The sequence below is a fragment of the Mesocricetus auratus genome, unplaced genomic scaffold, assembly GCF_017639785.1.
Source record: "Mesocricetus auratus isolate SY011 unplaced genomic scaffold, BCM_Maur_2.0 Super-Scaffold_4256, whole genome shotgun sequence".
Lineage (NCBI taxonomy): Eukaryota > Metazoa > Chordata > Mammalia > Rodentia > Cricetidae > Mesocricetus > Mesocricetus auratus.
Window position 1 is genome coordinate 101465560 of NW_024429182.1, and position 16221 is coordinate 101481780.

The 16221-nt window shown below is 44.2% G+C and overlaps 1 protein-coding gene across 13 annotated transcripts in view; it reads right to left on the reverse strand.

Moving 5' to 3' along the window:
- The window catches only part of Tenm4 (teneurin transmembrane protein 4), a 735641-nt gene that overhangs the window by 104783 nt on the left and 614637 nt on the right, over nucleotides 1–16221 (reverse strand). For all 13 annotated transcript variants that reach the window (XM_040728397.1, XM_040728368.1, XM_040728396.1 and 10 more), the window contains one exon: nucleotides 10846–10992. In XM_040728397.1, coding sequence (XP_040584331.1) covers nucleotides 10846–10992 — 147 coding nt within the window. The remainder of the gene's footprint in view (nucleotides 1–10845; nucleotides 10993–16221) is intronic.

Sequence of the window (16221 nt, forward strand, 5' to 3'; positions counted from 1 at the left end):
CATGTTTCTTATGCAGATAATAAGACGTCATGTAAGTGTCCATTCCACAATAAACTATGTAGCCCTACGTCCCCAAATCCAACACAGTATTGAATACACAGTAGGTGCTTAGCAAAGGGTGGTTTCCCCTTTGACCCTGAACCTAGAACATGGTTTACTAAAATGAGGGACTATTTACCTGGCAGAACCGCCCAGTGTCCCTCACCCTAGCGTTATTTTGGGTGGTAACCCTGGCTTGTCTTCCAGCTCCCAGGTCCCACTGCCTAGCCCAGCACCCACCCTCTCCCGCCATCAGCAGGTTTCATCACACGTTCTTCTGCTGCCCCCATCAGACGTTGCTTAAACACATAATTACAGCCCAAGCACAGGGCTATTTGCATTCTGCTATTGATGTTAGCATGACATCTTCAGCGGCTGTATCCATAACTCAGCAGAGACACTCCATTATTCAATCCCAGCGAGCAGAGACGTTGACCATCAAATCAGCTAGCACAATTGAAGGGCTGTGAAAAGTCATGGCTAATTTGAAATTTTATTAGCTCTTGCCTGCTCTTGTTTACCAGCAAAGTAGTCTCTGGAAGCCAGTCTTTTACCTCTTATAAACCCTCTGCTTTGTGGCAACCTGGGAGGGACTATTTCCTGTCAGTGAGGGATGTCTACTCTCCGGCTACCAGGAAGGTGAACCAGGAATAGGGTGGTTCTCATCGACAATTGTATTAAGTTGATGACAATGACAAATGACAATCATGTCAGGCCCTGCATCGTGCTAAATACTTTATAAGGACTAATGGCCTTAGCTCCTATCCGTCCTGTGAGGTAGCCCCTGTCATCACTGGCAGTTCAGAGAGAAGGAATTACAGGTCAGAAGTGATAAAGTTGGTGGTCATAGAGGTAGTTTGTAAAGAAGTTGAGGGGGGATTTGAACTCAGTTCTTTCTGACATACGGAATGCTCTTTGAGTCAACCTGGAGAGACTCGTGGGAATAGTTTTGTAAGTGGAGAATAGGAACTTAAGAATCCTACTGAAACAATGCCCTACCATGCCATCCTCAGCACTCAAAATGATTTCTCTCTAGCCAGATGGCCACACCCCATCCCCACATGAATTGTGTGAGCTGTACAAGTCGCTTAATGTCTCCAACCTCAGTTTCTTTAGCTATGTATAACAACAAAGAAAGATGCTTCATTCTTTAAACTCATGAATCTGTCCCCATTGCCTGTATGAGGCTTTCTTTGTGTATCTTGTGACAATGAAACAGATTGTCTAGAAAAGTTGTAGCCTGCCTGTCTCCAAGCCCAGGATACAGCAGTATGCTCTACAGTGAACCATATGCCATACCTTAGGCATTTTATTTAGGATTCCATCTTGCATGAGTTCTGGAAAATTCTCTTATAAACTGGGAATATTCCTTTCTTTATTTCTCTTTTGCCTTTTCTTTGGGATACTAATAAAAGTTTAAAGGGCCGTCTCCTATTTCATGCCTCTTAACCTCTGCATTTCTATCTTTATATTTGTGTCTAATTTTGATATATTTCCTCAGACTTCTATTCTACTTCTCTTATTTTCCCTTCATTTGTGTCTGGTCTGCTATTTAATTTGTCCCCTGGGTCATTAATTTAAATGACCATACTTGAAGATTTATAGATGGTCTCTTTGGGATTTTTGGAAATCTTCCTGGTGTCCCCCTTCCCATCCTCCCACCCCCACCCTTGGTAGTATCTTGTTCCATCCTTATGGTTTTATATTTCAGCTATCTTTGTAGTTGTATAAAAGCTTATTTATGGTATAGTCTCTCTTGGATTACATCCCTGCGAGTGGTAATCCTCTTGTATGCTATAGTTGTTAACTCCAGCCTGTAGTCAGCCACTTCCTGCCTGTTCTAGAATTCTCACTTGGGGATCTCACATGGTTGGTTAACCCTCTAGCATGACTTCCGGTGACTTCTGCCTGCCACACCAGAGTACCACTCACGCAGGACAGCTTTGGGGGGTGGATGTTTTTAGCTTGGCATTAATACTCTGGTATAAGATTATGACAGGACCTTTATTCTGTGAGCTCTGTCTCTCACAGATGCCTGTTTCTGTACCCCAGCTCCATGCTACTCCCTGTGCTCTAGCAGGCACATGGTTCAGAGCTCACCTCTGAGGGTTCCAGTTTTCTGTGTGGTGTCAGGGCAAAATGCCCCACTGTGAGCATGCCCTGTCAGTATGAGTGCATCATGGCTTTTGTGCTGCTGCCCTGGCTTTCAGTTTCATTTTATTTCTGAGTTCCAGGGTTCCTGATCCTCCTTTGTCTTTCTCTGAGTTTTAAAAGTAAGTTGTTATATCTTGTGGTCAGTAGGGTGCTATAATGATCTACTTGGGCATTTTGCTGGAAATAAATGTCCCAGCAAAAGCTCTGAGCTTTTTGCCTCCATCTGTTAGATGACTCACCATGAAACCTACTTCACAGAGATGCTGTGAGTATCACAGAGGGGGGTGGTGAGAAGTTCCTATGTGAGAACCAACCAAGGACAGTTACTGCGGCTTTGGAGGACAGGCACTTCCCTTCAGCGAGTATCTTGGCAACCAGCTGCCATTTGATCAAGCCCTGGTCTCTTCCTTTGCACACATTCCAGGAAGGATTCTGGGTACAGTGTGATCTCAGAGGACTGAACTGGATAAAGCCAGCCATGGTGGCACATGTAAATTAAGTTACTGGAGCTCTCAGGGCTCTTTCAAACTAGTGTCTAGGAAGAGGAGATACCACATAAACCACATTCTCACCAGAAACTTCGGAACTGTGGAATTGCCCACTATGTGCACGGTGGGTTAGTGATTGGTGCCAGGTCAGAAATTCTGCCTGCCTGCACCTTGTTATGCTGATGTTTCATCCTTATACATTTGACAAATATTTTCTGAGAAGTAAATGTGGGCAATTCCTCTGCTATCATCTTTAAATAAGGCATATATTTTTAAATGAATGGGACCCACAAACTTCACTCTCAAAGCTGCATTAGATAAGTCCAGCATTTGTGCCAAACCTTTGTTTTCAAAGTAGCATATGGCAGCCTACAACACTGTTCATGTCGGCTCTACAGTGTTTGCTTATATATGTGTACGTGTGTTATGTTTGTGTGTATGCATGTATGTGTATGTGTGTTCTTGTGTATGTATATGCATGTATGTGTGTATGTAAATGTATGTGTGTATGCATGTATGTTTGTATATGTATGTGTGTATGCTAGTGTATTTATATGCATGCATGCATGTATGTAATTGTGTGTATGTAAATGTGTATATACATGTGAGTATGTGTGTGCATGCATCTGTGTATGTGTGTATATGCATATGTGTGTATATGCTCCTTCACAATTCAATATTCTTGGCCATAGATGATAAGTTTTAGAAAACATATATGATAAGGAAAAGTGCTTTGGACAGAAAAGTGAATTCTGGGAAAGAAACAACCAACCTGGAATTTTGGAGCACCTCTGGTTTGGAAATACTTATATTTTCTGGGTACCTTTTGACTCATTTAGCTGTACATTACAAATACATTGGGATTCATAAACTGTCTATGTTTCATATATTTGGTAGTTTCATTTCGGGATCCTCATTTTATCATAGAAGGAAAAGCTAGTCAAACAGAATTACCCTCAAAGTCCTCCACTTTTTTTCAGCAACATTCTCCTAACTTAAGAACTTAACTTTTGGGAGGGATTTATTTTTCTCCAGAAACTTCCTTTTTTCTTTGAGTTTCTGAAACCTCACATTCTTCTATGGTGGCAGTCTAGAGGAATGGAAGAAAACGTGGGTTCCTGGAGCGTAGAGGGGCATGGCAGGGTCATGGCAGGAATGGCCTCAGATGCGAGTGGAGGGCAAAACAAAGGAGAGAGAGGGGTGTGGCTAGGAGAAAAGCAGCAGGGTAAGGAGTGGGGAAGGCCATGATCTCTGGGATGGCATATTGAACTTTCTGGAGGGGATCATGTATTCCTGGCCCTTGAACTTGAGACTCGGGTACTCAAATACTGTGCACACTCCCACACGAGGGTCTGTGCCACCTCATCTCAGTCCTTTCCAGTGCCTGCCCTGCAGGTAGGTATCAGATGGTCTGCAGAACTGGGAGAAGGGAGACATTTAGGCTGGAAGCTGTCGCTCTAGACGTGGACATCGTAGGACTGAGCAGCAATGTGCTCATGAAAGCCCCTGGTTGGAAGCTCTCCAGCTTCTTGGGATTATCCAGACACCAGTGCTGTAAAGGATGGACTTAGCAAGTGAAGGCTTGGTGTCTTCCCCACACAGTGACTATACCCAGAGCTTTACAGTCAGGGGCTGTGGCATGGAAAATGGGTGGAGCCCTCTGCTGGTTGCCTGGCTCTTCTTTGGGAACCTATCCTAAGGACTTGATTAGAAATGGCTTCTCCTTTGCTATATGACCCCCAACAACTACTCTCCCTGAATGGTCAGTTGGTAATAAATTCCTTTCTCTCCTGCCAGCATCCTCCTTGGTAAGAATGAATGAAGCTGCCTGCCTAAGAGTAATGGCTGAGCTAATTTTTTCATTGTTACAAATGAGGGTATTGGTTTGGGGTTGAGAGGGAGTGATATACTCTATGTACTCTGCGAGTCAAGTGGTAGAGATGGAATTCAGTCCCTCATCTCTCGGCATATATGGATGTTAGCCTTTTCCACAGTCTACTTTTTTTGTTTGTTTTTTGAAACAGGGTTTCTTTGTGTAGCTTTGGAGCCTGCCCTGGAACTACCTCTGTAGCCGAGGCTGGTCTGGAACTCACAGAGATTCACTTGCCTCTGCCTCCCCAGTGCTGGGATTAAAGGTGTGTGCCACAACTCACAGTTTATATCAATGCTTTGGGTGTTCTGGTCCCCCTCACCCGTGTTCATTGGGACAGGAACTGACTTGCTTATTTCTGCATCTCCAATGCATAGTACAGCACTTTGCCCATGCAAGCATCCGCTCACCATGTAAAAGAACAAATGTATGGATGGTTATGTGAGGCTCCCACATCTAACAGATGAATCAGTTTGTCCAGGTCCATTGAGGGTATGAGCTGTGACAGAAACCATACAGGAGGAGCTCAGCCCTCTCATTGGGAAGAAGGGATGCTCAGGGGGTATTGGAGATCCCCCAAGTGAGGACCCACCTCAGCCTAGGGTGGCATATAGCCTAGAGAAGAGACTGCTTAGATGCAGACCAGGATTGCTGAGAAGAAACTGTTTTACTGTGGCTGTTCCAGGTTTGCTTAAACTGGTGGTTGTAAGTCGGGGAAGAGCCCATTGCTCCCTCTGCAAGCTTGCATAGGCCAACCTCATCTGCTGTTGTCTGCAGTCTGGCCATAGAACTATCTTACAGCAAGCTGTAAGCTGCCCTGGGGGAGGCCCAGGGGAGGGAGGGTAGGGTGCACCTCCCCTTTCTGTACACATCTCACAGAAGTTTTTGTCATTTGCTATAATGAATTCTGTGCCTTCTTTCAAAAGGGCTTGTGAAATCTTTATCTGTTCCTTGGAACACAAGATTTTTAAAGGTCAATTTCTCTCTTGTCTCTTATCATGAGAAATGCGTGGTTTAGAGATAGTCTGGAGGGTGACCAGATTCTAGGGCTTTGTGTGAGCGCTCCATTCCCACAGTGGGAGATGGGGTGGAGCAGAAGGAAGGATGGAGAGCTTTGTTTGCAGTTTTCTTGCAATTTCTCTTTCTGGGCTGCATCTGTCAGTTGGTGTATTGCCACCCACGATTGTCTTTCATGGGGCCAGGAGCATCGGAAGACATTATGATACCTTGAAGCCACTTCAGAAACTATATCAAAAAGGATCTGGCTGTTTAAATTCCAGTGGAGTTTTTATTCTGGCATCTTCTTTACAGATACAGTTCCTGTCTAGTCTAGCTCTCCCGCTGGTCCACTGCGTGAAGCTGTGTAACCATTTTCAGTTCTCTGAGACTCTGTGTCCTTGTATGTAAATGGCTCTGCCTACAAGTTTGTTAGGGGGAGCCTTGCAAATGAGACAGATGTGGACTTTCTATTCTATGACTATGTAATTGTTAGCAATGGACTTTGTAAAGACCAGGTCTGACTCAGAAACCCATATTGGCCTTGATCTTGTGATCCTCTTGAGCTTGTGTCCCCCAAGTATTAGAATTATTGGTGTGAATCACCATACCCAGCTTGGAATGTGGATTTTAATAAAGAAAATAAAAAGTCAAAATCCACCAATATATACAAAACATGCTATACCTTTGTGTGAAAAGGGTGTATAAAACCTCACAGGGAGCAAAATTACAATGAAAATTATATATAAATATATGTTTTAAATGTGATGCTCTGTGATTTCAGGCAGAAAGGAAGAGAGCTGACGCTTGTAAATGACAAGCTGAGTAGCTCACTCGTGGTCACACAGTCAGCATGATGAAGATCCGAAGATCTGCAGGATTTGATTTTCATCTTTGTGTTATAGTACCTCATCATCTTTTATAGCTGCAACCTGTGGCTTTTACTGTGACCCTGTAATGGAAACACCCTAGGTGATGTCACCCAGCACCCATGGACCACAGTTTCACCTGAGGCACTTTACAGCTATAACCTGTGGCTTTTACTGTGACCCCGTTCACCCCCCACCAGTGGAAACACCCTGAGGTAATGTCACCTAGCACAGGTGGACCACAGTTTCACCACCTTTGAAGTGGACGTGGGAATTTATGGGTGGTCACTGTGTGTCATGTGATAAGATGTGTGGGATTGCATTTCATGAAGGATTCACATAGGGTAAGATAGGAGAAAGCAGTGGTCATCAGCATCCGAGTGAGACACACAGAGGAACTGGTGAGTGAGTGTCGAGCCCCAGTGATTGTCCCTCTGGGCCCTCTCAGCACCCAGTTCCGTGGGGTGAAGTCTGAGGGCATTTGAGATACACTGAGCAACCCCACAGAGGCTTGGGAGACCAACTGATCCCCAGTCACGTTCAGATGCTTTCTGGTTTTCAATTCAGACAACAAACAACCATGCGTGAAAACAAAACAAGCCAATAAAGATGCTCCCAACTCAACCATACTGTGTACATTTTTTTTTTGTCTCGCAGATTAAAAACACTGCAATAACATTCTTAATGAACCTTGGAATTCAACTTGAATTTGAAAAAGATTGCTTTAAGCCTAGAAAGTTGGGGAAATGAAAAGGAGGAAATGGGAGTTCTCAGGTAGCTTGAAGGACCTTGGTTGACAAAGGAAGTCGGGTATAGGGAAAGGCTGTAATGCAGCCAGGCCTCCAGGACACTGACAGACTGCTCCTAGCCAGTGGTGTGTTCTGGCTAGAACAAGAGCTAAGCCCTTGTGTCCTTCTCCTAGGGAGAGGGTTAGCGACATCAATACCACTTTCCTCAAAAATGTCACTGCATGAGTGCACCACTGAGCTACAAGCTGTCAAATGATACGAGTTCTTTCATGCTCTAGAAGACTCACTCTGTGTCATTTTCAGAGCCTCTACAGTCCTGGGTAGACACTCTGCACATTTCAGGGAGGGAGAGAGTCCCCGGGAGAAGGAGGCATCCTCTACATGCAGTAGCTCAGCTGGAGCCTGGAGTCCTAGTCTGGGCCAAGCTATTGGTTTTCTGTGTAACTATGAGATATATGAGGTCATATCTCTCTCTGTTTCCCTGTTTCCTTGTCTGCACCATGTCAGGGGAGAGTAGGGGGAGAAGGACGGAGATGGAGTTCCTTCTATCCCTGTTACTCGACATTAAACTCTGCTAATTTCTCCTCCAAGCCCCTGAGTCATTTAAACCACTCAGCAGGCCTCTTGTACACTCTCTCTATCCTGATGAATTACTTTCTGGCGTTATGCTGCATCCCTTGTCTTGGCTGACACGAAGGTGCTTATTTCATTCTCCTTCCATTAGATTTAGCCATTTGGCTAACAATTTCTTTCAAATGACTGTGAGCTTCCTGAGGGAGACTGGGCCATACTCACTGGTCCTTAGATCCCCTCAGAAAAAAGTGTGGTGCCTTGTCAACAGCAAGAGTCAAGAGCATGCATGCTTGGCTGAGGGGAAAATAGTGCTAAATATGGCCCTACTTTCCCTTCTACTAAACTGTCTCCGCTTGGGCAAGACCAAGAGATAAAAAGCCACTAGACCTAATATTTGCCCATTTTGAACCTGTAGTTCATTTCACCCATGCCAGCTTACAAATTAGGGACCCTCTGGGGCTTCCTCTGGACTCTCTCCATGGATAGAAAGGCCACTGAGCTTAAGAGTCTATCAAAGTGAGGCATTTTCTCACTTCACAGTTGAGAACAAAATTCCAAAGACTTGTCCTCCTGAGATGGTTTTATTTCCAGTCGTGATGGCCTAAGGGAGGTCTTCCTGGGGAAATCCAGTTCCCTCTGAGGTGTTTGCCAATATCGCCTGAATGGCTGGATGCTCTTCTGTGGCAGCTGGAGGTAACTCATAGTTACCCCCATTTCCTCTCTCTGGATCTTGCACTTAGCAAGGGCAGAAACTCTCAGGTTTATTTCTGAAGCCCTGGGAGCTAGGGCCTGATGCAGTGCACATGCTCAGTGAACATCTGTAGAGCAAATGAACCAACTCACGGCATGGCTTTTGTACAGCATTGCCACAAAGTACGTACAAACTCATTTTGCTCTATAATATGCTTCAAAAATGTATGAGGCATGTTCTCCTGCAATTGGGGATTTTTCTGGTTGTTCTTTTTTGCTTTTTGCTGGCTCACTGCTCAGAGCAGCTGGAGAAGGCTCCATTTCCCTAGGGTCTGGATCATTTCCTATGACATGGGGTTTGGGGCTACTGTGGGCCCAGGTCCTCTGTGAAAACTAGTTATTTCAGTGTTGGCTGTCTCTGAAGCATGGCAACTGGGGCATAAACACTGGTTCTGCATTTTATGGAGAGGAACAAACAAACCGTGGTCTGTAGCCTGTCCTTGCATGAGTGTGTGTGTGTGTGTGTGTGTGTGTGTGTTTATATGTTCTCTGAAAATCACAAAGACGCTTAGTTCTTTAGCTTCCCAGATGTTCCACAGCTGTGTGAAAGCTTGGGCCAAGACCCTGGACTCTGGGGAAGGAAATGATTCCCCAGTGTGGCTTCAATCCTTTTTCCTACTTTTCTATGAATGTTACTGTTTATCCCTGGCCTTGCAGCCACACAAGAAAATGGAGAGGGATGTTGAGGGCATCGTATAGACAATAGATGGGCATCTCTTTCCCAAAGACAAAGTCTGAAGACAAGGATGCTTGATACCCTTCCTCATTTTGCCCTGCCCTTTTCTATATGATCTCTTGAGAACAAAATGTCTCTTCCCTCACATAAAACTCCTTCCTGATCTAGTGTCACCTTCCTGATAAGTGTTTTCCCATTCCCACAGCTAGCACATAATCCTGCAACTACACCTAGCACAATCCATTAACACTCAACATTGGCGCTTTCTCCTTCCCTGAATCTTTGGAGGATGGACCGGACTTCAGCATCTCTGTGTCTGGTGTAAGACATGGTCCTCCAAAAGAGACTCTTCATGTTTGGGTAACTGAATGATGGATGATCTCTCCAAGTTTCAGTTAGATTAAGGGACATATCAACACTGTGGGATTTCTGGAGAACACATACCTCTGCTCAGGGATCAAGGCCCAACTCCACGGGGCACCTTGTTCATAATTATTCTCGTAGTTCTAGTCTGGGGTTATCTGCATGCCTGCTTTCTGGATTTGGGCAGTGGAAAGAATGGCTGTAGGGCAGTCTGGACAAACATCAGTGCTCTAAAGCCATTCTAGGATCCTAGAGCCAACACAGCCAAATGAACCAGAGTGACCATAACATTACATACACACTTGGCCTTTTAATCCTTATAGGATTTGAGACTGTAGGAACATTGTAGGTAAGAAATTTCCAAAAGGTAGGATGCCAAGTTCCTAGTTCACCAATTTCTAACATTGTGCAGAACACGAGGAAGTCTCTCGGTTTACATCAAAAGCAGCTGCTAAGTGTGTCAGTGTCCAGTGTTAGAAAGAAAAGCTTTCTTTGTTTTCATATCTGTCTTCTTTATTTTTCCAGTAACTCACTGAGGTTGCTAGAAGCAGATTCTTCCAGGTGGGAATATGGAGTATATTATGGAGTACATTGTACAAGTTTACACAATAGAGAAATGGAAGCTGATTTGTATGGCTATGTAACCTTCATAGGCAAACTGCCTAACTTTATAATTGGAGAGAGTAAGGCTCAGAGACACCCAGTACCTTGCCTATGGAAGCTTCAGGTGGGGTTAAGGTTAGAGTTGGAATTAACTTGGATATTAACCTGAGTTAATAGTCCATAAGACTAACCCCTCTTCCCTTGGATTTTGGCTGTCCACCACTTGAAAAAAAAGCAAAGGCAGATATTATTATAAACCTATAAGGATGGGAGAGTGTGAGGGGAATGTGTCCCTTGGTGTTCCTGAGAAGGGCTACCTTCAGAATCAGAAGAGAGACCTTGATCTAAGTGAGTGAACCTCCTCCCCTGGAGGAGCATCCTTCATGGTCTCTGGGATACAGAAGAAGGCTGCTTCTTCAAGCCCTGGCCAAGTAAGCATTCCACCACAGGGCTAGCTGAGGATGCTTCTCCATGCCTTCTCTCCATTGGCCAATAGATGCCAATTAACTTCACTTACGTTCACTTATTTTAACGAATCAAAATGCATTAACTAGCAATATCACCCATTTAGGCCACCTGCACAGTCTTCTGTGTCCCAAAGTACCCTCTCTGTGGATTAGGATGTTGGCACCCTGCTAACCCAGCAATGTCCACCCCTTTCTCTCTGTCTCCTATCCCTGGAACAGCCCAGGGTTCACAGGTGCCAGATCCCTACCTCCATCGTTGTCTTTGCTGTCTCCACAGGCGGTTTCCATGGACGTGTCACAGCCAGCTCCTCTCCAGCCCAGCTGGCAGACACAGTGCCACCCATTCAGGTCCAGGGTACATCTTCCATTTCCATTGCACAAGCCAGGGCAGCCCTCTGCAAGACAAGGCACAGCGTCAAGGGCTGGTGCCCAACAGCAACCTCTGCACTCATGCTGTACCTCCTGCCTGTATGTTGCTTTCACACATGCCAGTCTCAATGGCCGGGGAGGCAGGTGCTGCAAAGAACCTTCACTTCACAGCGAAGACAGCCGAGGCTCAGAGAAGTAAGGAGACTTACTGAGGGTATGGTCAAAAGCAGCAGGGGCAGGTCTGCAACCCACAGCATCTCCATCTCCACCTCCCCCAGTTCACAAATGATCAGGATTTTAGAGATGCAGTCAGTGGATCAAGCCTGCTAGACCCTGATCAAAGAGGTCTTCCATCTGTCCTCAATCCTGTGCTTGGCCACCTTGTCTCTTTCCTAACTATTCACAGAGATCCTCCTGCCTCTGCCTTCTGGGTGCTGGGATTAAAGATGTGTGCTACCACACTTGGCCTTGAGCTGTACTTTACTTGTTTTTTTTTTTTCAGTTCTTGCAAATAAGGTGGGGACGTTTTTAGTTGACCTTAGGCTTTTCATTTATTTGGCTCATTTTCTCCTAGACAATAACAGTCTTTGCCTTGAGAAAGAGGGCTTGTGTTTATACTATACTTTGAAAAGGACTTTATATCAGAGGAGCTCAGGAGACTGTCACAACATAGACAAACTCCTGCCACCGGTCTCCAGAACAAAGGAAGATCCAGACGGTGCTAGCTGCTCAGCTGTGTATCTATCCACCTGTCATGTTAAGCATCGTCTTTGGGCTAGCTGTGGGCACAGAGATTATTGATACCTAGTTTTATTCTTGAGAGGCAGGCATCCTACTAAAGGATAACCAAGTGTCTAGATGGAGACCGAAAGCACATTGCGGGAACTAGGCACAGCTAGGGCCATCTGAGTTGTGGATGACCTAATTTAAAAGAATAGGACAATACCTAGACCTTATTTCTTCTGCTCTGACCCCATGATAAGGTGGGGATGTTTTAGTAGTAGTCAAATAGACTTATGGGTTTTTAATTACTAACTTTTCAAGCCCAGCAGAGTTTGTGACTCAGAAGGTAAAAACCATTGCTGTACAAGACTGATGACCTGAGTTTGAGTCTAGGAACCTAACATGGAAAGAGAAAACTGATTCATAAAAATTGTCCTCTGGTCTCCACACCTGTGTCATGTACATGCACAAGATATGTACCTAACACCAAAAGAGGAAATTACTTATGGTTAAGAAAATGTTAGGTTTCATAGTTCACTTCAGCTTCTAGTCTTTCATTTAAATTATCTTCATTTCTATTCTTTCACTCCAGTCCTTATTTCCTTAACGGCCAACCCTCTTCTCCAAGTGGCTATCAACCCAAACTATGCTGTCCCTGGCTTCTTTCTCTCCTCTGCTCCAGCCTCCAGGGAAGCCATGGCTTGTAATGTTTTTACTATGATGAGCAGAAAACACCTATACATTTTGCCTGTAAAGTAAATATTCTCTCATGAAACCAGGGAAAGCAAACATATTACCATTTGGGTGTCTGACATAGCCCACATTGACTTCACACTTGCTACGCAGTTGAGGATGGCCCTGAAATTCTGATCTTCCTGATTCTGCCTTCTGAGTGCTGGGATTACAGGTGTGCACCATCACACCTGGATTATGTATTGGTGGTGATTAAGGTCCAAGCTTCATGAATGCTAGGTGAGCACTCTGTCAGCTGAACTATCCGAATCTGTGACTCATTGTTTTTAAAAGAGACAACAAATGTGAATGTGGCTGTCTAATACCAAACCTGGCACACATATCAAAGACTTTTTAAAAATACATATTAAAATCAGCACACAAAGATTAAATTCCATTATGGTTCAAGGGCTTTAGATAGTTGAGTCTTATTCCAACAAAAAAACCAAATGTTCGTTTCATTTTGAGATAGTCAATGCAGATGCCAACCAGTCAACACAGTCACTGTCCTTTCCACCCAAAGGAAGGAACACTGGTTGTGTGTGTACTCAGAATTCAGTGGGGATCACACAGAAAGTTTGTAGTAAACATAGAATGTGTGTGGGAGGCTACCAGCCTGGCTATCCTCAAAACTGATCAAGAAGAAAGTTGTAAAACTGGGTGCTCGGAACAGTGGGTTGACATTCAGGTGACTGCTCTGTGTTCTGACTGAGTCACCATGATCAGTCACCCAAAGTGATCTCAGCAACAGAGTCTTTCTGGTATTTCAATTAGTCTCACTTAAATTTTTGTCCAACTAGCCAGGGATTGCCTTTAATTAAACCACTTATATTGGAGTTAATATTAGAGGAAGAAGGTGAAAGCTTTAAAAATATTAAGAGGTCCTTTTATTTTGCTGTAAGATACAGCATCTCCTAAGATGCAGAGGGGACTCGTAATTTGTGAGCACAAACTTGGAAGTCACAGCTCTATGACTCTGTGGCCATGGGAGCCAGCATGTTATTAAATTTTTTGAGCACCAATATTCTTAATTATAACATAGGGGCATTAGGGGGTCTCAACATGATAAGGAATCTGTTATAATCACTGTAGTGCCAAAGCAAGCATACACTATTTGTGAGTCATGAGCATAACATATTTCAATAAAACTTTATTTACAAAAATTTGTGATGAGGTAGACTTGGTCTATATAGTCCTGGTAGATGCCATGGGCAGCAATGACAATGATTGCTGCCATGTACTCAGGGTCTACGTGTGAGGTCCTGAGTTTGGATCCCTAGAACCCACACAGAGCCAGACACAGTAATCTCATTGCATCTACTTAGACATGGGAGATTGAGGCAGGAGAATCTCTAGAACTCAAAGGCCAGCTAGCCTGGTGCATGTAGTGGTAACAAGAGACTCTGCCCTAAACAGGATGGAAGGTGAGGACCAACACCCCAGGTTTTCCTCTGGCCTCTGTAAGCATGTTGTGGCCTGCATACACTCACATTCACACATAAAACTTGACTGTGTGTGAGAACATGCACACACTTAAAAACTAATTTTCCAGATTTTCAGAGACTTTCCAACTTCACACCATCAGTCTCAAGTTTTTAACTAAAAAACAAAACGTGTTTTGTTGTTATGGGGACCGTGAAGCTTGACAAACTTCAACTCAGATCTTAACGTGGTCATTGGACTTTGTTTTTCAGGAAGATTACAGATTAACTCTGAACTTTAGTTTTCATATCTGTAGATATGAAAGAGGCCATGAAAAGATTAAATGACATGATATTTGCTAGTTACTGAACCGAGTAAGCCTGAGAGCTGGCTGTTCAGCACCACAAGGGGTATTTAGTATATAAGAGCCATTAATATTAGATTGGTTTTCACTTTGTATAACCTTACTAAGACTGCACTCAGTGGAAAGTAACCCTTTGCTGCTCCAAACTGTGCCAGTGTTTAGGGCTCATAAATACTAGCTTCTCTGAAGAGAAGAGGCACCCTAGTGATGTGGTCATAGGGTTACCATGCCATGCAAATGGCTTTGATATAACATGGGCAGTATCATGAGTCCAGTCAATCCATCATCACCTCACACTTCCATAGCAGACTGCCTTGACGATTACTCTGGTTATTGATTAATTTTTCAGTTAGTTTAATGGTCTTACTCCCTCTATTCGAATGTGGACTCCAGAAAGACAACTGCGGGCTTCATCTGGTGCCTTCATCCAGCAGGCACTCACCATGCACTTCCTGAAATGAATCAGCAGATCAGAGAGAAATGGGTTCTGCTTCTTCCCTCCTGACTGATAGTGGTTGAGAAAGCTACCTTCCTGTCTTGGCCTCAGTTTCTTGATGTATAACATGATCCATTAGGTACTTCTAGCAAAACTGACTCAAGGAAGAAGGTCAGAACATCCGATTTGATCGAATTATTCATAATACACATTTTATATATCACCTACTGGATGCCAGACTCCGTGCTAGTTGACTGGTAGAGGAAGATGTCTTTTGTCATCATTTTCTGTTCTGTGTTTCTACACCTGTCCTTGTCCCTGGAAGGTCTTACATCTATTTATTTATTTATTTGTTTGTTTGTTTGTTGAAACAGTTTTACTATGTAGCCCAGGCTGATCTTGATCTTGTGATCCCTCTCCTAACTCAGCCTTCAAAGTGCTGGGATAACAAGTTTGTGTCACCCACATCTGATGGGTCTTAAGTTCTTGTTGTTGGTTTTTTTGTGTTTTGTTTTGTTTTTTGAGATAGGGTTTCTCTGTATTTCTTTGGACCCTGTTCTGGAACTTGCTGGTTTTGAACTCACAAAGATCCATCTGCCTGCCTTTGCCTCCCGAGTGCTGGGATTAAAGGCATGTGCCACCTACGCCCGGTGGGTCTTAAGATTTTAAACACTTGTTCACATAGAGAACTCTGAAGGACTGATGGTAAGGGGTCTTTAAATGGAAGCTTCAGGGGCTGAATGTGGGGCTCAGTTGGTAGACTGCTTGCCTACCATGCATGAGGTCCCAAGTTTGGTCCCCCAGTACTGTGTGTGTGTGTGTGTGTGTGTGTGTGTGTGTGTGTGTGTGTGTGTGTGTGTGTGTGTGTGTGTGTGTGTGTATCCCATAACTGCAATTCTACTTTGTGGCAGGTGGAGGCAAGACCAAGTCATCTTCAGCTATACAGAGTTCCAGGTCAACCTGGGCTAATAACCCTGACTCAGACAACAACAATGACAACAACCAACAAAAATAATGAAACCTCTGTTATCAAGTAAGTTCCGAAAACACTTCAGTTTTTATCTTAGTCACATGAATGCAAATAACCTTTTTAAAGAAAATCCCGGCCAGGTGGTGGTGATGCTCGCCTTTAATTCCATCACTTGGGAGGCAGAGGCAGGTGGACCTCTGTCAGTTCAAGGCCAGCTTGGTCTACAGATTGAGTGCCAGGACAGGTTCCAAAGCTACACAGAAAAATCCCGTCTCAAAAACCAAAAACCAACCAAACAAACAAACAAACAAACCAACCAACAAACAAACAAACCCTTGTTTGATTTTCAGAGCATCTTCCATCTTGGCCTTGGAACTCTTTTTTCCCCCCATATTGCTGCAATAATCTTCCACAGAACCTGCCTTTAGGGTTCTTGTGAATTCCTCTGGTTGCGTACTGTAGACACCCAGTGCTTCTCAGAGGCACCCAGGGGAGGGGAGCACTTAATATGGGACCACAGGGACACTTTATCCACTGTCAGCTTCTTCAGATGAACCAAGTTCCACCCTGAGGACCTGCTCAGTCCCTTTGGTTGCAGAGGGGCCTCA